Here is a 24,710-nt window from a genome sequence, read left to right as displayed (position 1 = left end):
ATGCTAGTTTAATGTAATTTAAGTTGAAATGACTTAAACATCCAAGTTGATTGTACTTAAAAATTTAAGACAATATGGTAGTGACAAGCTAGTTGATTTATTGAATGTTGCAACGCACTATGGTAGTTTAGCCACTAGAGGTAATTTATTCAAAACAAAGGCTAACACAGACTCATCCAAAAAAGTCATATAACTGACGTCTTGGGACTTCTTTTGACCATACGTCAATATCCGCCTTTTTAGGGCCCCCTTAAACGTCGGTAGATGGCGATCCCGGGCCGTCATACAACTGACGCTTTACCTTTAGGTTTAGGTCTGGGGTAGAGTTAGGATCCCATAACCTCATCTACCGACGTTTAAGGGGGCCCTAAAAAGGCGAATATTGACGTATGGTCAAAAGACGTCCCAAAACGTCAGTTATATGACGTCTTGGGATGAGACCGGGTTGCAAAGGCGTAGCTTGATGACCCCTTGATTTCACGGAATCATTGGAGTTGTTGTTTTCAACCGGTGGAGAATACGGAGGGCAGAAATCATATTCATGGATGACCGCTTCTGTATTAAAGGTTTCTTACGAAAGCCATTGGAGCGGAATGAGGGCGCTGGAACGAGAAACAAACACGAACGCTCAGCTCAAGAGCAGTGGAGCCTTTATTATGCTGTCCTTTTACCGTAAAACTTAAAATAATAGCCAAGCCCCAAATAGACACCTGTCTCTTTTACACGCCTGGTGTGGCTGCAGGTTTGGGTAAATAAAGGCTGGTCTCAAATAGAGGCCAGGTCTGTTTTTTTTTTAGTTTCGGGTTGTTTTTAATCTTCTAAAACCCATCAGATCGTCCGCTTTTGGGCGGCCGCCAAAGCAAATTTTTGTCCCGCCAAAGCCTTTTTTGATTGTTGGGTGATGTAGAATAGAATGAAAACGAGCAGAGAGAGAGAGAGAGAGAGAGAGAGAGAGAGAGAGAGAGAGAGAGAGAGAGAGAGAGAGAGAGAGAGAGAGCCCCGCCTGCGTGAGCGCTGTCTAGCATTCTCCCTTGCGCACATTAATTAAAATCAATTGACACAATAGTAAAAGGTCGTAAGACCGCAGTTTCACGTGGAGCATTTGGAGATATTTGGAGATTTTTAGAGATTAGAGACTCTAGGCCTACATTCAATGAACAACATCTCAACACTAAATTATAAAGGCCTGTCTCATATAGACGCCTATCTCAAATACAAGCCAGTATTTGGAGATTTTTAGAGATTAGAGACTCTAGGCCTACATTCAATGAACAACATCTCAACACTAAATTATACAGGCCTGTCTCATATAGACGCCTATCTCAAATACAAGCCAGTGCAGTTCGACGATTTGGGAAAATAAAAGTCCAGGCTATTATTTGAAGTTTTAAGGTATTTTATTTTAAATTATTTTATTATACTGTTCTCTAGTGACCTCTAGTGGTTTCCGCTTCTGCCGGTCACGCGTGTATGGGGTAACGCAGCGCTGATTTATCATATTAGATACATTTCAGTGTGTTCGAGCGTTTGCTCGGCGGCTGCTATGTGAGGCACTTGTTGCACACTGCAGTGAGCTAGATCGATATTAGGAATGGTAAATATGGTACTCGCAGTAAATCAAGAAAACAAGATTTAAACAAAAAGACTAACTGTGTTGAGCTGTATAACAACGATTATTTTTCTGTCGATAAATGTATCCAAACAGTTGCTCACCTGTCTAATAAAGAACATGATATATTAAAGCGTCTTGAGTGTTTTCATGGTTTCTACAGAATAAAACCGATCGGGGTCCTGGTAAAAACTGCTTATTTCTCTTCTTCCAAAATCTTACATGGTGTGCCTTTAATGTGAATTATATACCAATTTATTTGAAAAGAAGTGTGTGTATGTGTGGTTCATATTTTGGTTCATATTCATCTGCCACTTGGTTGAATTTGGTCAAATTTGACAGATGCCAACATGGGATGGCATGTGTGATGTGCAACAGAAATAATCATGACCCAGTGTTTTGTGTGATGATTCAATAACTGCTGAAAACACCAAACGATCAAAATTCAAGAGGCCTTTGGAAACAAAAATGGTCACATTTCCAATTCAGCCTGCCAAGTTAATTTTTGGAATATTTCATGCATGTGCAGTTCATGGTGATATTAATAAGTTTGTTTTTAAGGGCTTTTTTCTTTTCTTTTTTTTTAGTGTTGGCACTTGATTTTTGAGCCCTGAAGCAGTTGTGAAACACTGAATCCGACCAAATGCAAAACTGCCTGAGATTTACACTGGAAACCTATAACTCAGTGTGTGTGTGTGTGTGTGTGTTATAGCAGTTCTTATGTTCTGTTTCTCATCTGATGGTGTCACCCTGAAGGTTAGCAGCACTATCATCATAATGATGTCATTTAAAATGCTGACAGCTCATTGGCTGGGTTATTGATTGGGCTTCACTGGATGTTTTAAATGGGAATTAGATTATGAATATCATTACTGTTAAAGTGCTAACGGGGGTTTGCGAGCACTTAGCCGATACACTGATGCTATAAGATCTAATTACCTGGCAGATGAAAAAGAATACATAATATGTATAGGCCTGAACAGACAAGCTCAATGTACGCGTTAAGCATGTTTGAATGCAGAGGCGAATTCAACACCAAATTCTTCAAAGAACATTTTTTTTGACCTAATTGGACTTTACATCTTTATCTGTATTTTTATACTGAGTATAAACATCAGTGTTTTGTTGTGCTTGACACCTCACTAATACAAATGTACTAATAATTGAATAACTGATTTACCACATTTTCAATGTTGTGACAGTAACTCAGCACTTATCAAAACAGTGTAGCTTTTCCAGTAATAATACTTTTTTCAATGGATTTCTCACATTATCGAGATCTGAAGCAATAATGAAACCTCTCTCTCAAGTCATATTGAGAAGTCTGATTAATTTAATGAATCAGTTCCCTTGGACTGTTCATTTAAATTGCTTTTAAATGGTTTCAAAAACGAGTCATCTCTAGTTTCCCAAGAGGTCCCTTCAAAGTATGTTATGATTATTATTTTTTTTAGCTAAATAAATATTTAATGAATTAAACATGCTGATCATTTCTAGTTTCTATTCAGTTATGTAAATGAGTATGTTTGTTTGTTTATTACTATTTACTATCATTTCAAGTGTTATCTCATTTGCATGTGTTTGCAAGCTTGATGATGTCTGCCTAATTGATTTTTTTTTTGCATGCCTGATAAATGCAGCTAAAAAAATTGTATTTTATTGTAAATAGATATAACGCTAGTGCAAAAAAAAAAACATATAAATAAATAAAAATAAATCAATTATAAAATAAAAATATAAAAAAATTAAAAATATGTCTCTTCTTTAAAAACACATTAATTCATAGCATAATGTTCCACTCATTTTCATCCAATAAAATCTTTTGTAAAATATGAATGTCACATGATGACACATGTTTTTTTTTCTTTCTTTCTACATTTTCAGCAGCACCAGAAGAGCATTATAACACAAATGTACTGAAATGAAGGTGAACACAACGAGAAAACATGAGCCCACCACAGCACCATCTCCGCCACATACATAACATTTCCTCCAATAACATATAATATTACGGTAACACTTTACAATAAGGTTCATTAATTAAACAACAGTTAATGTATTAACTAACCATTTGTTACTGTTTTTGTTAATCTTTGTTAATGTTACTTAATACAAATCCAGCTGTTCGTTGTTTGTTCATGTTAGTTCACAGTGCATTAACTAATGTTAACAAGATTTTAATAAAGTATTAGTAAATGTTGAAATCAACAATAACACAGATTAACAAAAGTATTGTTAATTCTTAGTTAATGTTAACTAATGAACCTTAATGTAAAGTGTTAACCAATATTAGCAAACACACAGTGAGTTTGAATTTTAAATATCACTGTAACCGAGCCAGTGTCAAAAATAATCTCTCTAGTAATGAATAAATGTATGAGAAAATGTTACGTTGCGAGGGAACCGACATACAGATGCTATACGGGGTGAAAAAAAACACGTCTTTACCTTTCTGTTCCACCTCTAATTTTAGGCATGGAGGAGAAAAAAACAAAGAGACAAAGAGAGAATATCAGAGCAATACAATAATGATTGAACTTTTTCTTCTTTTCCAGAACAATCTGATGATAAAAGAAACCATAAGCATCCGTTCTTGTGTTACAACAAAGTCGGTGCAAACTGTGTGATTTGTGCTCGTCCTTTATGATTGTTGCTTGTCAGGTTGTGTGACATCAGACTGTCAGACTCTATGATACACATCTCTGTCACGATTGACAGTGTCAGACTCAAGCAAGATTCCCAACATTTTCCTCAGATTTGTCTCAGAATTCGTATTGTCTGCACCCGACAAAACACAAGGAAAAAAACATATTTGCGTACAAGCAAACCATTCAGCAGTGTCCTGTGGAGAAAGAAAAACTCAAATTATAGTGTGTGTGTGCGATTATGCGTGTGTCTAAGGAAGGAGTACTGTAAATGAATAAAACATTGAATTATAAAAGAGAATTCAGCAATGAAATCAAACAGAGAGACACACACTGACATGTCACATCATTAATCACATAAATCATCACAAATCAATCTGTTAAAGTGTATGTGAAGTTTACTTAACTAAAGTTTAAGGACAAATAGCTTAGAAGCAAGAGAAATCTCACAAAACCTCTGTTTTCAACCTGTTTCTATTTCAATTAAATGCTATTCTTAACCTTCTGTTCATCAAACAATCCTAAATGTATCCGTGTATCAGTATCAGTTTCCACACAACGAAGCAGAACTACTGTTTTCAACATAGGAAATGTTTGTTGAGCAGCAATTAGGATGATATTAAGATGATTTCTGAAGGATCACGTGACACTGAAGACTTAAAGGGTACATATCATGCTTTTAAATCATTCCTTTTTAAAAATAAATCATAAATTTGAGATCTATATAAAGCGAAACTGTCTGAATTCCTCATTATTATAGCTCCACAGGCCCCTTTTCTACGCCTTTTCTGATGTGCGTCTGTGAGCAACTCGTTTTGGTGCGGCCTCTTTAAATAAAAAGGAGATGTGTCATAGCCCGCCCGCTCTTCAGGTCGCTGAGTTCACGGTCGGTTCAACTCCACCCCGTTCGGCCATTTTTGTAGTTTGATTAGAGATAATGTTTATATAGAGTCAAAGAACATTTTTATTCACACTTTAACAAAATGTCAACAACGGAAGACTTGTCCTTCAAGCCTTACATGTGCGATCCAGAGCAAGCGAGTTGAAAAATACGACGACGAACCTGCAGAACAACGTCTTCATGTAGATGTAATGCAATGTATCGTTAACCATATTGTGTTATAAGTGAAAGTCAATTATTTCTCTTGTTAAAACAAGCACACTGACAAGATAAATGACTATGGTGTAATCTTACCACTAAAAATCTGTATTGATAATATGATACGTTTAGAAAAGCATCAGAAGCTAAATGACCATTGATGGAACTCAAGAACAATAATACTGCAGACGTGTAACGTTACTTCAAAACAAAAACAAAGAAAGACAAACGTACTGCTAAACCATGACCACCATTTGTTTTAAGAAAGTAAAGTACTTTATTTTTATTATCGAAATGCTCTGTTCGTCGTCTCCAAAGATAGAAGGAATTTACCCCTCTTTCAGTCGAAGTCGATCGGCAAACCCTTCTTTATAATGGCGGAGGTTGTTGAAGTTGGAATCCTTGAAGTGCTTCAGGTCACTACATCCAACAACCGAACATTTTGACTTGCCCTCTCGTAACTTCTGCATCATTGAGCTTGGACTACAAAATCGGAGTGAGAAATAATAATGGCGGATTGCTCGAAGTGTTGGGCCGGTAGTCAATGTCTTTATTTGTCAGTTCCGCTGCAAATACCGTGACGCAATTGTTCAAAAAACGTCATAGAGAACAGAAAAATTGAAACAGGTTGAAAAACATGACCAAAACAGAATATAAAGATATTAACGAAGCACCTGAAGAGAATAATTTCAACTTTTCTGTACTTATAAACACTCAAAATATACAACAAAATTATGAAAAAAGTAAATTTAGCATGATATGTCCCCTTTAAAATTTAGTATGCATCACAGGGGGGAAATACATTTTACAATATATTCAAATATAAAATATTCAATTATTTTACATTGTAATTATATAAAATGCAAATCTTATAAAAAATAAAAATAAAACCATCGTTCAGTATGTTTTGGTTTACGAGGACACAGGAAGGACAGAGGAGGACAGGGGAAGGACAACCACCTTAACGTTGTAATCACATATGCCAGATCACACACACGGACACATGCACACACACACAATGGTTAAACGTGTGTATATGTGCAACTATGCATGATCTGTTCTATAATCCTTTATTTTGATAAAACAGGATTAACCAGATTACCATCCAAACAGTCAAAAAAAGAAAAAAGACAGCTAGAGAGTAACTCTTTTATAAATCCTTCGGGGGGGTACAGATATTCCTAATGCTGACGCCACTCTCCATTTTATATAGGCTAACTACACACATAAGAACCTGAATATGCGATATGCGAAATTACCTGAATATTACTGCAGATTCCCTCTTAAGACATTAAAAATGGAGTGGAAACCTTGGGCTAAACCATACTGATCTTGCTACTCAATGTTTTTCAGATGTTGGCTAATTTCACTATATGTTGGCTATTACAAATGCAGTGAAATATTAGACAAATCTATGGTCCCCACTTGTAAACCCATTTGTATATCAGATGCGACTTGTGTCTGTCGCATCAATGTTTTGAAATGAATCGCATTGATTCATGCGTTAGCCTAACGTCAAACATTAAAATTCATTACAATCTTTTTAATAATTGTTTCAATTGCTGTAGTGCTGCATGTTTGAGCGTGAAGAAATGTTCGGGACGGGAGTGAAGATATCTTGCACCTAGACAGATAGACTAGCTTAAGCTATGCTCATTACATTTAAAGTTATTTTTTTATACAAAATAATGTTAACGTTACTGACTGCTTCATTTTCCACTAGACAGGCACCCAGATTGTGGAACTGAGCTTCTATTTCTGCTTCATTCATTAATGTGCTCATGTTGGGATGAGGCAATATGGGCGGAGCTTATTGACATAAGGTGTCAGAAGACCCCTAAAATCAAAGGTCACCATAGCGAGGACCAGCAAGTTGCCATGGACACCACTCTGCTGCCATGGGTACCAGCTGGGTTTCACTGTCCAAGAGAAATCATGTAAGTGTGAGACAAGGTCATTTCTATAACACACACACACACACACACACACATGTGTGAGGGAGGGTTGTTTCAAACCAGTGGGTAGCAAAGTGATTAGAGACTGAAAGACTGCAATGAGATTATTTTTAGAGCCGTGTCTGTATAGCTCAACAGCTCAAAATCACACTACACAAATTCAACATGAAAAGGAACTTGAGACGAGGCCCCGCCCACAAGCTGTGATGTCATACACAAGCCTATTGCACCTTTAATTGTGAACTGTAAGTGATGTTTTTTGGAAACTTTATTGCAACACTTAATTGTTAATTGCGATAACATGAACATGTATTATAGTTATTTTGATTTTATTTTATTAAATGTATATTTAAATTGTATAATTTCTGTTGTACCTGCAGTTCAGTGGTGATAATCACATCACACTAAAATATATCTATTTAAATAAAAAAATAAAAAAATAAATAAAAAGGTTGGAATTCAAAATATATTAACTTTAAAGATAATATCGCATCGGGTACTTCAAATTATAATCAAATTGTACTGTTGAGCTTATTAATATAAGCATTTATAGTAAACTAAAAGACATCGGAATATTTTTGTAATTACACATTTAAAATGATAATATTATATTATTATGATAACAACAAATTATAAAAATATAATCAACTACTTGGCGTGCTTTAGCATGTTAGTCAACACATCAAAACAAGTGTACTTCACTAAAATATGATGAAAGATTATTATTAGTTAAAAAAAAACTTATTCTCAATATTATATTTTTTTTCTTACAAAACATTCAGTAGTTTTAAAAATATGCATTCAATAAAGTTATGTGCACTAGTTTTTAGAGACTGACAGTGATGTTTTTTAGATAATACTATTTTATTTAGCACATCCTGGGCTGAAATATTCTACGCTGGCGAGCGACACATGTCATCCTGTCCCAACACCTGTCATAGAAACCTTTCATCATCTCATCAATTCCAGAAGGATCCATCTCATATTTTATCTTTGAATATGCAGCTTCCCTCTGAAATTGATCACATTACGTAAGTAATGTAAATGGCATTTCACACTGACTTTAAGTCTGTGCGTTTAGCAGATAAGAAACATGTTTTGTCTCCTCAGTGAAATGTATCATTAAGAACGAGAAAACAGGTGTATTAAGAGCAATTTTCAAGTTGTCAGATAAAGTCCAAACTAGCAACAACCTCAAACTCGAATTAAACCGTTTGCTATTTGACCTCTAAGGTGGTGGGGCAAGAGTTGTTGTGGCCTGCCTTTATGCAGAGAATTATGAATGAATCGAAATGTGTGTGTAGCTGATAAGAGTAAACATATATTAGAGCATGTCAGCACAGATGATTTAGCAACTACAGGCTACAGGTTTTTCACTGGCTGAGCACACATGCGCACACACACACACACATTTCCTCAAGCAAGCTTCCATCGCTACAGGCAACAACATCACTTAAACCATGTCAATGCATCAAACACCAAGGCAACCATGTTACAACTAGCATGTCAATACATGGCAATCATTTTGACTCGCAGAGAGAGAAAGAGTCATGACAGCTGTCAACAGCATGTCTGGGAAAAGAAATACAGTGAAATCAAAGAAATAAGTTATTATACCTTATTACCTTTGTTTAGAGTCAATAAACCCTTTTTATTTAGTTCACTTTATTACTACTACAACTAGAATTTTCATGCAGACATTATCTTCATGACAATTAAGCAAATATCTCATTCTCATCATGTAAAAAAAAATGTATTTAGTAAATCTATTATTAATAATAATTACTAATGGTTACTAATTATTATCATTATTTTGTATAATAATAATATGTTATTAATATAATAATAATAATAATAATAGATATTATTATTATTATTATTATTATTAATTTAAAGGGATATTTCACCCAAAAATGAAAATCATGTCACCATCAACTCACCCTCGAGTTGTTTCAAATATGTATGAATTTCTTTCTTCTGCTGAACAAAAAATATGATATTTTTGGGCCCCATTGTATGGAGCTCAGAGGGGGTGGAAAAAAATATGAGATGGGAGGAAAAATAATCAATGTTTTGTTCCCCTGAGAAACTTCGCTCGCAAAACTTTTGTGTTATTTGCGAGTGAACGAAAAAATTCTCGGGGGAACCAAAACATTTGCGAGAGAAAGCAAAAAAACAACAACAATTATTCCACAACAATTATTCCTCCCATCTATTTTTTTTCTTCACCATATCCTTTTAGCAGCTTCGTATCATTGACTTCTTCCAGTATATAAAAAAAACAAATATTATGGAAGTCAACAAGGCCCTTCAAAATTGTCTTTTGTTTTCAACTGAAGAAAGAAATTCTTAGCTTTGGACCAACTTGAGGGTGAGTAAAATGATAAGAATTTTCATTTCATTTTGACAAAAAGAAGAAAAAAAACTCTTAAGTATTTGAACACATTAGGTTATGAAGGGGTCTTTTTCATTCTTTTGTTCCTGAATTTTCATTTCTGAAGCTTAATGGAAAAACATGATGCTAGGTCATGCCTTGTTTCCACAAACACAAACTGAAAATGGACCTTGAATAACGGTATACATTGCTTCAGATAAAGTGTAAGTCTAATGTAAAATGCCATTTCTTTTTTATCTTATGCTGAAATGTCACCCAGACATTTGGTCAGATTCACCCGCCTCAGACACGGGAGACCCTGACAGCACTTAAAAGTCTAAAAATGAATGGATGTTGTGATGATGGTGATTGTGCTTGATTGCTGTAGTGCGTCTGGAGGGTTTGTGAGTGTGAGTGTTAAAGGGAAATTAAGTGCTTTGGGACTGTGATTTCCACCGAACTGCAAGATCAACAATTAACGCTTGACACCAGCTCTTTACAAAGTCAAACACACAAACACGGACTATGGAGAACGACAACAATGAGAAATGCAAATGCTAATATTGTTGCATCCTATATTGGCAAACTTCCTGCTGGAACCGTTTGAAATTAAATGAAAATGAATTATAGTTTATATGTATATAAATGCAATTATTTGAACTTGAGAGTGTTTTTCACCCACTTAAGCAGGATTTAAGTACATCTGTATGTACAGGGTCGGCGCTATGGTGGGGCATTCGAGGGCCGTGCCCCCCCTAGCGCTCATTGATGCCCCTCCTACCACAGTTTCTAAATCATAAATCAGATGTAGGCTATACAATACCAAATGTTCAGCAATCTATTTAAATAGTACATTGTGTTTAATTTTTTGTCTAAGTGGATCTAATATATAGATACATCCAATCCGACTTTTCATTGTAAGTGCTGTAGTGGTCCAGTGGTAAAACCTTAGACTGGCGTGCAAAAGATTTTGGGTTCTAACCCACACTCGCATAATTATTTTTTTTCCCCCATCAATAAAACCGATTATGTTTATCAGTGGTTGTCAAGCAGGGACATGTTTGAGTGCATTTTACTTTGGAATTCACCGGTACGAATAGAGATTTCGCCGCAACAGATCAAGCGCGCGTCCGTGTGAAGATGTTTATTGTGGCAGCGCGAGCCACAAGAGAACACTTCAGCACCACAGATCGAGTCACCGAGCACTTTGATCACTTGATTTAAAAAACAACACATTTCAGCGTGCTATATCGCCTCTTATTTAACAAATGAATGCGGATATGTTTTATTTATTTGTATTGGTACATCCGTGCCGCGAGATCGAGATGTATAAAAGTTCCGGGACAACATCGACCCTGGCAAAAAGTGGTGGGGAAATTCGCAAATAATAATTATAAATAATAATTATAATAATAAAAGGTGTTTCGTTTTTTGTTTTTTTGCGTCAAAATATTTCTTAAACGGCAGTGCCCCCCCACTGATGACCCAATGCCCCTCCAGTAGATCTGCTCTGGCGCCGACTCTGTGTATGTAACTTCATAATTACTTCAATTGTCTTTGAAATATGGTTAAAATGTACTGTGGTCCTGACAAGCATTTACAGTAAACTAAAATATACCAATTGATTAATTGATTGATTGATTGGTTGCAGTTACACATTTGTGATGAAGTTGCTTCAAATTCAATATCGAGCACCACACTGCTGTTACAAATACTATCATATTAGTATAATTAGTATCATATAAGTAAAATCAAAGTCTTCTGACAAATGGAGCGCAACCGCCCTAGCGGTTTTGTGTGTACTGTGAGTACTTTATTGTTGATGTATTGCAGCTAATTCACTTTAATTTCCTAAATTGGATCAATAAAGTATACCTCTGTGACAGGGCCTGAAGTTAATTTTTTCGGCCACCGGCCACTGTGGCAGGTGGATTTAAAAATTCACCCGCCACAGAGACTTTTTACCAGCCATTTTTTTTTGCCTCATAAACGTTAAAAAAAAAAAAAAAAAAACAAACCCGGGAATTTCACAATATTGTTCTTTAACTTGTAAGAACACACATTTAAGTGCTGTCAAGTAATAATAACTCTAATAACATACATAAAAAAAAAATATTTTTATTCATTGATTTTGACAGACACACACACACACAACATATATAGTATATACTCAACAGATAGACCTACCGCAGCTCGTAAACAAATCACACGCGGCTGTGTTGATGGCGGATTTAGTCACGTACAGGTCTTACTCTTAACAGCTTTTAGTTACAGCGTTCAGGAACGGTTAAATATGAACTAAATTAATAATGTTATTACTGATAAAATTACCGGGTACCGGACATTTTCTCACCGGTTCCCAACTCCCAACATGCACAGTTGCACACGCACACACATCTGTGCAACTGTCATTGTACTGTAACCTACAACAGCGACGCATTACATTATCTCATCCCATCTCATCAACAGTTTAATACTCGCACACGTAGTCAGAAAAAGAGCCTCATCTTCTTTCTGATCGCATGAACGTTACGAAAGAACAGTCGCTGTCATGAATCAGCCGCTCACGAACCTTGCCATTGCCGCCGATTGTTCACTTTGTATTAAAATGTCTTCTTTACTTTTATTTTTCTCATCCTCATCTTTTTGTTGGCTGTTTGTTTTGTTTCAGCTGGCCTCTTTACCCCAGTAATGTGCCGCCACATTTTAGCTAAAGTCCACCGCAATAGCGGACTTCGTTGAAATGTAAAAATCCTAATGAATCACTCAATTCTCATTGGCTACCCACCAATGTGGCAGGTAGATTGACAGTGTTACCCGCCAATAGCAAAATTCACCCGCATTTGGCAGGTGGTCGGGTGTCAATTTCAGGCCCTGCTCTGTGACTAAAACTTATACGTTCACAGTGAAAGACCATCTACCATCTTTAAAATTTACATTTTAGTTAAGGTGGTTAAAACTTATTTTATGCACAGTTTAAATGCACAAATATATCTAGCTGCTCTCTGAAATGATGAGAGAGTCCAGTTGTCACGAAACATAACCGGTCAATCCTACTCTTCACACTTGATCAAAACCACATAGAAATACCAGTCAGGTGAATGAATCCCCTCTCTCTCTCACACACACACACACACACACACACACAGGCAGAACATATTCAACAGCAGGTGTGAGTTTGAGGTGTTGATGCGTGAATAATCCTTCTGAATTAAAAATCAAAAACGGCCGGCTAATAACGAAAACTAGATTAACAAGGTTAAAAGCGTTACCATGCAACAGCTGTGATTTGACTTTAACACATAACCATGCCTTTCCATTAAAGGGAACAAAATAGGGGCTGAAACTCGTCCCCTCTTCAAAAGATCAGTGCTTAATGTCAATCATCAACCTCAGGATATCAAATGAAATACCATATGAACAGTTTTATTTTATATTCATTCATTTTGTTATGAGGTCAGCAGTTTTTGCTATTAAAGTTAGTAAAATGTGGGATGTCTAAATATTAATATGATGACATTATATGATATCCTATCCTATTCTATCCCCTCCTGCCTTATATCCTATCCTACCCATATCCTCTCCTACCCTATCCAATCCTATAGTGGACATTATATGTTAGTTAATTTCTCTGACATATTTTTTACTACACAGGATGTCCTGTAAAGAGCATCCAAGGCTAGACATATAAAAAAAATGTTTGGAGGTTTCACCTTGACAAAAACTTCTCCTTAGCCTTTAAAAATGACTGACATTTGGTGATCAAATGTAGCACTTTGTAAAATTGTTTACTATTATAATTCAACAGATGTTATGTATTATGCACTTGGATAGTAATTGCTTGATATACTCTATAGGTCACTCTAAGGTGGGTCAGGCTAAGAATCACCATTTTAAAGGGAGGCAGAATAATTGACCCTTCACTAAGCCCTGCCCTCCCTAGTTACTGTTGCTATGCCTGTCAAGCTTCCGCGGCTGGCACATCTGTAGAGAGCCTAAGTCCCCTCCCCTTCCGGTCGACCACCATGGGACCTTATTTCGGAAAAATATTGAATGGTAGTCAATGGCGAAAGACAACAAATATTTTGATCTCGTTTGAATTGCGCCCTGAATTACACATATGATGTTTGTCAATTTAAAAGATACATTTTAAAGTAAAGAAAGTCACAGTTTGATGTAAAACCGTTGAGACTGTGAAAATACGTAATTACAAAGACTACAAACCCCAAAGGCGCACATTTTCTCTCAATGAATGAAGCTAACTTTACTGAGGCTATTGTCTGTCATTGTTTCTTACTTTATAATGGTAACATTACGCCGTCATACCTGAGTGTTTTGTACCAGACTGCACACACACGAGCAGCGGATCTCACTCGTTGTTTCACTTCCCGGGAGATGTAGTTCATAGAGTGATTTTCACATAAAACTAAATGTTACTCTTCTGTTTTATGACAAACTGCGACGTTTTTGACTTTCAGAATCATCTTTTAAATTGGCAAACATCATATGTGTAATTGAGGGCACAGTTCAGACGGAACAAAAAGATAAGTTGTCTCTCGCCATTGACTACCATTCATATTTATTTCCGAAATAAGGTCCCATGAGCCGAAGCTCCGTCTAAACAGTTCTCGGTTCTGTACTGGTGACGCGAGAACCGTTGTACCTGTGCGTTCGATAGTACACGGATGCGCAGTATCAGCTGCTCGAGCTCATCACTTCTCTCAGCAGTGGCGTGACTCAGTGAACTGTTGGAGTTACTGAAATAAAATATACTTCGGGATATTGGTTTATTTCGATTTGGAGGGACTGTCAGGCATGTCTGAAAGTGAGTAACTTTAGTAACTTGTGGATCAGCACTGACGCAAGACGCGAACTGTTTCGAACGATTCACTAAAAAGAGATGGTTCAAAAGAACGATTCGTTCACGAACCAGCCATGATCACTACAGTCTGCAGTGAGATTGAGGCGGCAAGAGAAAAGGTGAAGACTGGGGAGTGGAAGCTCCATACACAAAGAGAAAGAGAAAAGTGTGCCAAACATTTGCTGAAATAATGAAAGATGATGACCAATGTGTATGTCTTCTTGCGATGCTATGATGACGTCTATGGCCAAATGACGCTACGATGAGCATTTACTACTTTTAAAAAATGCGGTCAGGAAGCGGGTCGGGTACAATATTTTCTTACTTTTTTTGCGGTCCGAGTTGCGGGCGGGTTAGTTGAAAACATTGGTCGGGTGCGGGTTGTTTATACATTGACCCGCGCATCACTGGTATGCACTGGTGTCGTAGGCCGTCGATTAACAAAGTGCTGAAATATATTTGAAAGTATGTCAGTGAGCCTCCGTCTTGTCTTTAATCGTCTTATTTTACGTTAAAATATATGCATTATGACCAAATAACCATCAATATTTCCAAGCAATAGGTCAAAATTTAGTTGTGAATGGGTCTCCCACACTGCTTAACGCACATCATTTCTCCCCTTGGCCTTTAGATTTTTGGGAAGGAAAACAATTACACTCCCCCGTCCAAACTTTTAGGATACCAGGTATCAGATTTGCACAATCCATACGCACAATGCTTTAGCATGTTTCCCTCGCTCGAAAGCTTGCCAGACCTCCCGCGCCTAGTTACGGTTGCTAAAACGCGATTGGCCAGTGGCGGTTTTCGGGCGTGGCTTAGCAAAGGGTCAATTTGATGTGTTTAAAAGTACTGAATTTTCATGCTCAGTTCAATTTATACATACCTAATACTTCTCACAACAACAACAGGATTGATGTCTCTCTTGCTTTAAAATCATTGTACACCAAATTGCACCATATTCCCGAAGAAAAAAAAAATGTTGAAGCAATCTGTGCCAGAGTTATTGTGTCCAAAAGCAGACTCGACTTCTGTTCTGGCCACATGTCCTCTTCAGGGTCAAAATTCAGACAAGCAGATGAAACATGGGACTCATTATGGGTCTCGTTGATTCAATTACTGACCTAAAAACAACCTAAATTAATAAACCCACAAGACTATCGTTTCAGTCTCTGTATATCCATAATCTGATACTGATTTTGTCTGCATCCTCTGTGGACAGTTGGATCGAAAAGCTTCGAGAGGAGCCAAGCCGTTTGGAAAGGAGATTTAGATTATTTCCGCGAGCTGCTTGTGGGCGCAATCTGTTTTCCAGCGCGGTGGCGGTCTTCAGCGCTGTCCTCATTGATTATATTCTGTGATTTTGGGGCGAAAGCCCAGCAGACACTTATTTGGATGCCCCGATCTCTCCAAATCTCCTTTGAACCTCTCAGCGCAGCTTGGGTTCAGGAGGGGCGGGTGAACACGTCCAGAAGCCGATGTCTTGGCTCTGGTTTTAATCGGATTCAAACCCAACCGATACCTGTAATCACCTGCGTATGATAAACACCTGATGGCATCCAGATACTGCCAAGACCAATTAACTGGCGTTCAGAATCAGGGTAATTAACTGCTGATTGGTTGCACATCACACAGCTGCATATGAGCAAAAGGTCGGCAGACGCCAATATGACCAGCCTACTGGTTTCCACGCTCGGATCGCGTGCTCTGATTGGACGACGCTCAGCGAGGCGGTGTTGTGCAAACAGCGGGTCGTCCTGGTAACATGGCACAGGTGTCGTTTGTTAAAAGCCCGATGATGGCGAATCGTCTGGCAAGGCTACAGAACCTTGAATGCGAACCGCGCAGAGCGATATCAGCTTATGCACGGAAGATTGATTACGGCGAGAGAAAGACGCAGGTGCAAAAAAAACCTGCCAAAACAATCAGCTCTCGTTCTATTGCCCTCATAAAGGCCAGAATCCATAAAGCGATTCTCTCTGTGCAGACACACAAAAGACAAAGGGCCGCATCTGAACACACACAGGCACACTGCATGCTGGGCCAGCCATTATCTTCAGTCCTGCTGAAACGGCATTATTGGGATCTGGATTTAAGGCGAAAGTAATTAAGTGCTAATTAAATATCTGTGGTACACCTGGTAAAGAGTCTGAACAGACCATTGGCTCGATATGGGCAGTCAATGTGAAGACAGCCGTTATTTGTCCCTCGCTCACTGTGGAACAGCTTCCATTTTTTAGATTTTAATTAGTTTGCAACTGCAAAAGTTGACGTCAGAACACTCTGCACATTAAACTGGCAAACAAGTATTTTAAAATCAGAACGATTACAGGGTTGATTTGGAAACTGTGTGAATTGATGATAGGTGAGATTGTGCTTGTGTGTGTGCTTTAGGCCTGACCTTGAATTCTTCTGAAGAGTTTTTGAAGTATATAATAATGCCACCAATAGCTCCAGACACCGACAGCAGTGTCCATCACTCAGGGTCAGCATGAACACAAAATCACCTTCGCTGTTCCGGGGCGTTTTGTATTTGATGTGTAATGGGAGAAACGCTGGCTGTCAGTCAGACACTCACTGGTGGTCTTTCTCAATGAATACCAACACACGTCAAACTCTCTTATCAAACGCCTTCCCTACAGCAAAAACATAATACCTACCACAATCTTCCACAGCCAAACACCAAAAAGTGTTCACATTTGTCGCCCTGACCAAATATCCTTCCCTGACTTCTGTTTTTTTTTTCTTTTCTTTTTTTTCGATCAAACCAAGACCTGACTACATGACTACAGACATCACTTTGACCTGATCTCAGATGCCCCGCCCACTAGGTTTCAAGAGCTCCTTCTCTTATCTATTTGGAGTTTAAAAGCTATGTCGCTTTCCCTTACTCCCTTATCTCTGACTCAGAATGCAAATTCAGTATACAGCATACTACCTACTATTTTTTTAAATATGCAAAAAGAGTAGGCTACAGATTATGAATCAATAAATATTTCCAACTTCAGCAAGCTACATTGTTGTAAGTTGAGTAAAAATTTGTTGCAACAATAAATCAAATTTGATATTGCTTATAAAAGTTGATAAAAAAACACTTAGATAGACTATTCAAAGTTCTGTTGTATATGGCACATTTTAGTAAATACTATTCTCGTATGCACTCGTGTTGTGCACACAGCATACTGAACACAACTATTCTCCGAATATTGTGCGAAACAGTATGCATTATGCAGCACTGTTTGCACTGTTATGACATGACCTCATTACATGTGTCACACATTACATGTTTAATTCAGTGAGTTTCATCTCACAAATAAAAATAGTTATTTTTGAAATGATTGTATTGCATTTACACTATTGTTTTTAACGAATTACTGTGTCAGTAAGTAAGGATGGATTAAAAGGGTCATTAATTACTCGCCCTCATGTCGTTCCAAACCCGTAAGACTTTTGTTCATATTCTGAACACATAAGAATATATTTGTAATGAAATCTGAGAGTTTTCTGTCCCTCCGTTGACAGCTACGCAACTACCATTTTGACACTTCAAAAAGACATTGTAATCCAATCCATATGAATTGAGTGGTTCAGTCCAAATTTTCTGAAGAGACTCGATCGCTTTATATGATGAACAGGCTTTTATTCACATATAAACATTGATCAGCAGACATAAAGCTGACCCGTACATGCTTGACACGCTAGAAGAAACCTCTTGCAGAAGCTCAAACGTGCTGCGTATAACACGAGAAAAAACCTCATTGGTTCATTCAGAAGCTCAAACGTGCTGCGTAACACGAGAAAAAACCTCATTGGTTCTTGCAGAAGCTCAAACGTGCTGCATAACACGAGAAAAAACCTCATTGGTTCATTCAGAAGCTCAAACGTGCTGCATAACACGAGAAAAAACCTCATTGGTTCATTCAGAAGCTCAAACGTGCTGCGTAACACGAGAAAAAAACTAATTGGTTCTTGCAGAACCTTAAACGTGCTGCATAACGCGAGATAAAAACCCTCATTGGCTCTTGCAGAAGCTCAAACGTGCTGCATAACACGAGAAAAAACCTCATTGGTTTTCGCACGTCAAGCAAACATGCTTTACAAAATCTGATGTGTGAGTTGATGAATGTTTATAGGTGAATAAAACCCTAAATTCAATCTGTTCATCATATAAAGTGATCGTATCTCTTCAAAAAAAATGGACTATAGCATCTTGTTTTACAATCTTTTTATGAACTTTTTGAAGCGCTAAAGTGTCAGTTGCGTATCTAGGACAGAAGCTCTCAGGTTTCATCAAACAGATCTTCTCAATGGCATAATGAGTAGAAGAGACTTCAATTAAAACCATCATAATATCTCATCAACTCCAACATTTTGAGCGTATAATGCAGTAGATTTCCCCAGGTATTTTCCAGGTAAACTTGCTGTGTTCCGCCTCGCTCTTCAATTACAAGCTCCGCCCTTTTCTCCCTCTTCATTACCGAGTTCATTCATCTAGCCTCTCCACTATCTGATCCTCTCTTCATCAAGCCTTTCAAGCCTTCTTCACTTTCCTTTCATGCGGCAGCAGAATGACAGATTTAATATGCGCTAAGGTGCATTTGTCACTGATAATATTATTACAAACAGGCGACGTGTCTCTCTGGCATAAACACTCGTGAATGAGCTTTGACAGTGACAAATAAACGGCATCTCAAACGTCCTCTGGATAATTCAGATTAAATTACACATGTGAGACTTTGAGGATTCAAGCCATCAGATGAGTTGTTCCGTTTGTGTTATGTTAATTGACAATTTGATATTCAAGGAATCATTCACACAAAAGTGAAAAATCTGCCATTTTCAGTGTTGGGGTAGTTACTCAAAAAAAAAAAGTAATTAGTTACTAGCAGTGATGGGAATAACGGCGTTATAAAATAACGCCGTTACTAACGGCATTACTTTTTCCAGTAACGAGTAATCTAATTGATTACTCTTCTCATCTTAACAACGCCGTTACCGTTACTGCCAAAAATGCGTCCCGTTACTATAACAACTGATGAAGCTGTTTTTTTTTTTCATCAGACCAACTAGATCTCTGAGCGAGAGGCACACTTTTTTACTGTTCTTCCATTGAGCACGAGACAAGCGCATAAATGCTGACGATTGCCTGAGGTAGAGTAAACTGTCACTGTAAGCCTATCAGAGGTAGAGTTGGGCGGGTGTTCTAAAGCACGCATAGTAGTGATGAGCATTTGACTCTGCTCTGAAAAGAGCCGGCTCTTTTGGCTCACAAACGGCTCTTTAAATGACTTTGACTATAATATTTCACTTTTTATTATATAATTATTTAATTTCTATAGGCTAAATTTGTAAAAATAGAGTCGGCTCTTCAGATATGCGAGCCAGCTCCCGACGTTCAAATAAAAGAGTCGGCTCATTCGCGAATCGCGAACGACCCATCAAAAGCTCATTCGCGAACGAGTCGATCCATCATCACCTACGCTCCTCCGCGAACGACCCATCATCACTATCGGCTAACGCTCATGAATTGCGAACGACCCATCATAACGCATAGTCGGACAGGAATAACGGACACAAGGAATAACACAAGCCAGTCAGTCAACGAGAGACAGGTATGCCGACGAGCCCAAATAATCCAAAAGTAGCCTTCTCTAAATGGTATTGCTTATGTTAAGTTTTCATTTCCGTCTGTCATGTCCATGCACAATATGTTGCGATGATCCATCCTCTAAAGAACAATCCAGATACAATTTCTCAGTGTTATTTATTTGTTAGTTTTCGTCTCAATGCGCTGGCATAACATCAGTGAGCGAGGGAGCAGCAGCACGACATTCATCTCAAGGAAGGAACACAAGTTGAGTCAAAATAAAAGTCCCCATTTGTTCACACATGCGCACAATGAACTCTTGCACATTTTTAGTAACAGTAAATAGCATAAAGTAAAAACAAAATAACAGTAAGAAACATAAAATAATATAGTTAATGAGAACATATAACTCAACAGCTTAACAAACTTAATTTAATTTTGCCCAGTTGTGGCCTGTTGAGGGGCAATAAATATCAAAAGTTCCCAAACATCTATTGTGTTATTTGCATTGATCCACTATATAAACATAATATCTACATACATGGCATTTGATTGGAGGCTACTCTCACTTTGTCCCACATCAACATTTTTTTAGATGTGTGTACAATGTTTCATGTTTCTGTTAATGTATTGTATTAAGTGTCCATTTCATTATAAAATTCAGATTTTTCATAAATAATTGAACATGCACATGTGTTTAAGTTCCGTTAAATAGGGGTAGAGGTGGGTCACATTTGAGCATTTAAAATTTAATTTTACTTGAAAGTAACGCAATAGTTACTTTCTTAAGTAACTAATTACTTTTTAAAATTTGTAACTACTTTAATTTAGTTACTAATTTAGTTACTTTTTGGAAGAAGTAACTAGTAACTGTAACTAATTACTTTTTAAAAGTAACTTGCCCAACACTTACTAGTTACTTCTGTAAATTGTAATGAGATTACTTTACTAGTTACTGCATTGGAAAAGTAACTTCACTACTTACTTTACTTTCCCGTTTCTTAATTTACCGTGTAGATACACGGACAAACATCATAGCCTATCATCACTTTTTGCCCTATCATCACCTTATTGTACAATTGCTTTGGGAGAATAAAACTCTTCTCCTGAGAACAAAACCAGCTTTTTATTCGACTCATGGCAATAAAAAACAAAACAAAAAATGAAGAGGTCAATGAAAAATAATAAAATAAAGGTTACTTTATCCCATAAATTCTTAACCTTAATTTAAAATGCATTTTCTAAACCTAAACTTGGGGATTAATGGTCGACAGGGGAAGCATGTCTTCTACAATGAACCCTGCAACAATCCTGTTCATTTCGTTTTGTGTTATCCAAGAGTTCTGAGAGTTGTTTATACTCGACGCGTCCGCACGAGCGTGAAGGTGCGTGCGGCAAAAATGATGTCATTGTGGTGTAGGCGGTTGCGCAAGACCCCATTTCACTTGAAGTGCACGGCTTTTTTGTGGTGTCGCATCCGAGGATGAACGACTTCAAGAAGCCGAATTTGCACCTAGCATGTAAGTTAGCCTACATCTCCGCAACGGCACCCAGTTTGCGCATCTAAATCAGTTATTTATGTTTTCAAAATGAGCCTAAGATCCATGTTTTATAAAATATCCACAAAACTTAATGAAATATTTAGTGAAATTAGAAAATAGTGATCGTTCATTTAGTTCTATAGCCTATATACATGTTTTTATATCCACATATTTTGTTCTAATGTCACAAGTAATAATCTTAGGGTTTACAAGAGTAGCCTACATTTCACACAAATATTTTTGTCCTTTCGAGCAATAAACTGAAAGTAATGTGAAAGTAATGTGTCTCCATCTTCACTTCCCTCTCTCCTTCACACCGGCAGCTATGCCACTCTATGGCAACGGTGCGCACGCACCACTAGACGGAACTTTCCACACAGGCAAACACGGGTTGGGTAACGCAGGAAATCGCGTTCCTATAGTAAAGTAGTGTCGTTACCAATATTTTAGTGTAATGCGTTACTTTACTTCGTTACCCAAAAAAGAAATATTGTTACTGTAATTCGTTACTTTGTAACTCGTTACCCCCAACACTGGCCATTTTGAATTACTGGCATTACATTTCAAATGTTTTAGATGCAAAAATCCACAATTTGTCGAATTTCCATGTAACAAAAGTTAAGAATAGCATCCAAACTAAAAGAAAAGTACAAAACCACAATAAAAGTTGTTAAATTCCATGCTTTCTGAGGTCATGGTTGTTTTATAAAAGACTTAGTGCATGAGTCGATATAGAGTAATGCTATGATGTCTTATCTTCTGTTTTTCTTCTTTCTTTTTTTTTTTTACTAATGGAAAAAAGTTAAATGAAGATTCTTCAATGTTCTACTTTTGTGTTGAATAGAAACATTTTTGTTGACTAGGTAAATGATTCACAGGACTGATTTTTTTATTTATTTATTTTTTTAAATACATTTTTCACATGACTGTAAAATTTCACCCCAAATATTTTTGAGGTATTTATTTATTTCAGAACATATACTAGCTAGGGTTGGGTATCGAGAATCGAGTATCGATTGGAACCGGGACCAACTTTTCGTTTTTCCCGGAATCGTTCAAAAGTTAAAATTTCGATTCTTAGTTTCGATATTCACAGCCCGCCGAGCGGAAGAAGAAACCGCTGAACAACACCAACGAAGAAGCGTCTACCGGAAGTGTTGGCATAACCGCGCGAGTCGAACATGAGTAGCTTACGTCGGCGGTCCAAAGTGTGGCTTCACTTTTCTAAAAATAACGAAATCTCGGCAAAATGCAAAATTTGTGACAAAAGGAGTATTTGTGACAGAAGGAGTATTTCCTTCTGAAAGGATTATTTCCTTCCGAAAGACCGTTGGTTAGCAAGGTTAGCTAAACTTTTTTGACCCTGCCTCTTAAAAGAATCGGAATTGAGAATCGTTAGGAACCGGAATCGAAACAAGGAATCGGAATCAGAATCGTTCAAATTTAAACGATACCCAACCCTAATACTAGCATTCAAAAGTTTGGGGTCATTAAGATTATTTTTTGAAAGAAGTTTCTTATGCTCACCAAGGCTGCATTTGTTTGATAAAAATACAGTTAAAACAGTTAAATAGTAATACAATATGTAATTTATTCCTGTGATGCAAAACAGAATTGTCATTATCATCACTCCAGTCTTCAGTGTCACACGATCCTTCAGAATCATTCTAATATGCTGATTTCCTCATCAAGAAGTGTTTCTGATTATTATCAATGTTGAAAAGAGTTGTGCTGCTCATATTTTTGTGGAGACCGTGGTTAAAAAATGTTCAGGATTATTTGATGAAGGGAAAAAAAACAGATCTCATTTGGACAAGAAAACTTTTGCAACATTATAAATGTATTTACTTTCACTTTTGATCAATTTAATGCACCCTTGCTGACTAAAAATATGAAAAAAAAAAAAAAAAACATTGTACTGAATCCAAAATTGTGAATGGTTGTGTAAACCCCTGCATTTGTGCAAAAAGCTGACATAAAACATTCCTTGTTTCCTTTGTAGCTTTATCTGCAACAATTAAACTCAATTCACTGAACAGTGAAGCTGGTGCGGCTTTCATTTATCAGTAAAGACGAAGACGGGCGTAAAGAAAAGCTAACAGAGTAAATAGCACAGCTCGTACGCAGGTATTCCTGCAGGTAGATGGATGCGACACTTCGCTCTCATAACTAAAGATACAGAAGAGCGAATCTATCATGGCCAAACGCTATCATTAGCTATCTGGCAACTTACTCATTTTGACAAAGTGCAGCACTTACATAGTTTATCACAGAGCTCACAGTAACCAAAGTCATCACACAAACTTTTACACGCACACACACACACACACACATACAGCAGATAGAAATGGATGAGTTCAAATGAAGGAGAGACTTTTAACTGCGGGAAAAAGAAGGGAATAAATCAGTTATTACGTTGACGTTTCCCACTGAGCTGCAAGAAAAACTATGTTGTAATGTTTAGGGTGATGTGATCTCTGAAAAAAAAAAAATGGATTTAGGGATGTTAATATTGTTCTGATACATACTGTATGGGACGCACTCATACTGTACTTCTAGGTATTTGTATGTTCCAGGGCAGGGATCAGGAAACGCATCCGGTCCAGCCACGACTGCGCACTGCGTCCGGTTATTACACCTGAAAACACACAAACAGATGGAACAATGATCATTAGTGGGATCATTGATATTGCTGACCTTTACGTATAACCTTTAGTAATGCACTTTGGCACGTGCTGTAACTCATCCTTCACTGTTTGAGTAAAAAAAAAAAAAAAAAAGATTTTGGATGGATTGAACCACAAAACCAGAATATAGACTTGAGGTCGTTTGACTTGGGCCAGTCACTGTCCAGAACCGTTCGCGGTATCCATCAAACGTCCCTAAGTATGCTATAACAAGCATTTTTGCAAGAAGCAACACAAGCATTTTCGTTCAAAATCTAGTTAAATCTTCAATATGGCACTTAAATGGAAAGTTCACCCTAAAAATTAAGATCATTTACTCATTTCCTTTCTTCTGTTGAACACAAAAGACGATGTT

The 24,710-nt window shown here is 37.3% G+C and overlaps 1 protein-coding gene across 25 annotated transcripts in view; it reads right to left on the bottom strand.

Moving 5' to 3' along the window:
* The window catches only part of LOC120477782 (adhesion G protein-coupled receptor L3), a 375,074-nt gene that overhangs the window by 157,374 nt on the left and 192,990 nt on the right, over positions 1 to 24,710 (bottom strand). For 21 of the 25 annotated variants that reach the window (XM_039669601.2, XM_089125499.1, XM_089125755.1 and 18 more), the window contains 2 exons: positions 24,197 to 24,306; positions 4,058 to 4,072 (listed from right to left, as the gene is read on the bottom strand). In XM_039669601.2, the coding sequence (XP_039525535.2) occupies positions 4,058 to 4,072; positions 24,197 to 24,306 (125 nt within the window). The remainder of the gene's footprint in view (positions 1 to 4,057; positions 4,073 to 24,196; positions 24,307 to 24,710) is intronic. The other 4 variants (XM_089125458.1, XM_089125610.1, XM_089126072.1 and 1 more) reach the window with 1 other exon arrangement.

The sequence above is a fragment of the Pimephales promelas genome, chromosome 1 (assembly GCF_988280905.1).
Source record: "Pimephales promelas chromosome 1, fPimPro1.hap1.1, whole genome shotgun sequence".
Lineage (NCBI taxonomy): Eukaryota > Metazoa > Chordata > Actinopteri > Cypriniformes > Leuciscidae > Pimephales > Pimephales promelas.
This window is presented reverse-complemented; position numbering and strand designations above follow the sequence as displayed.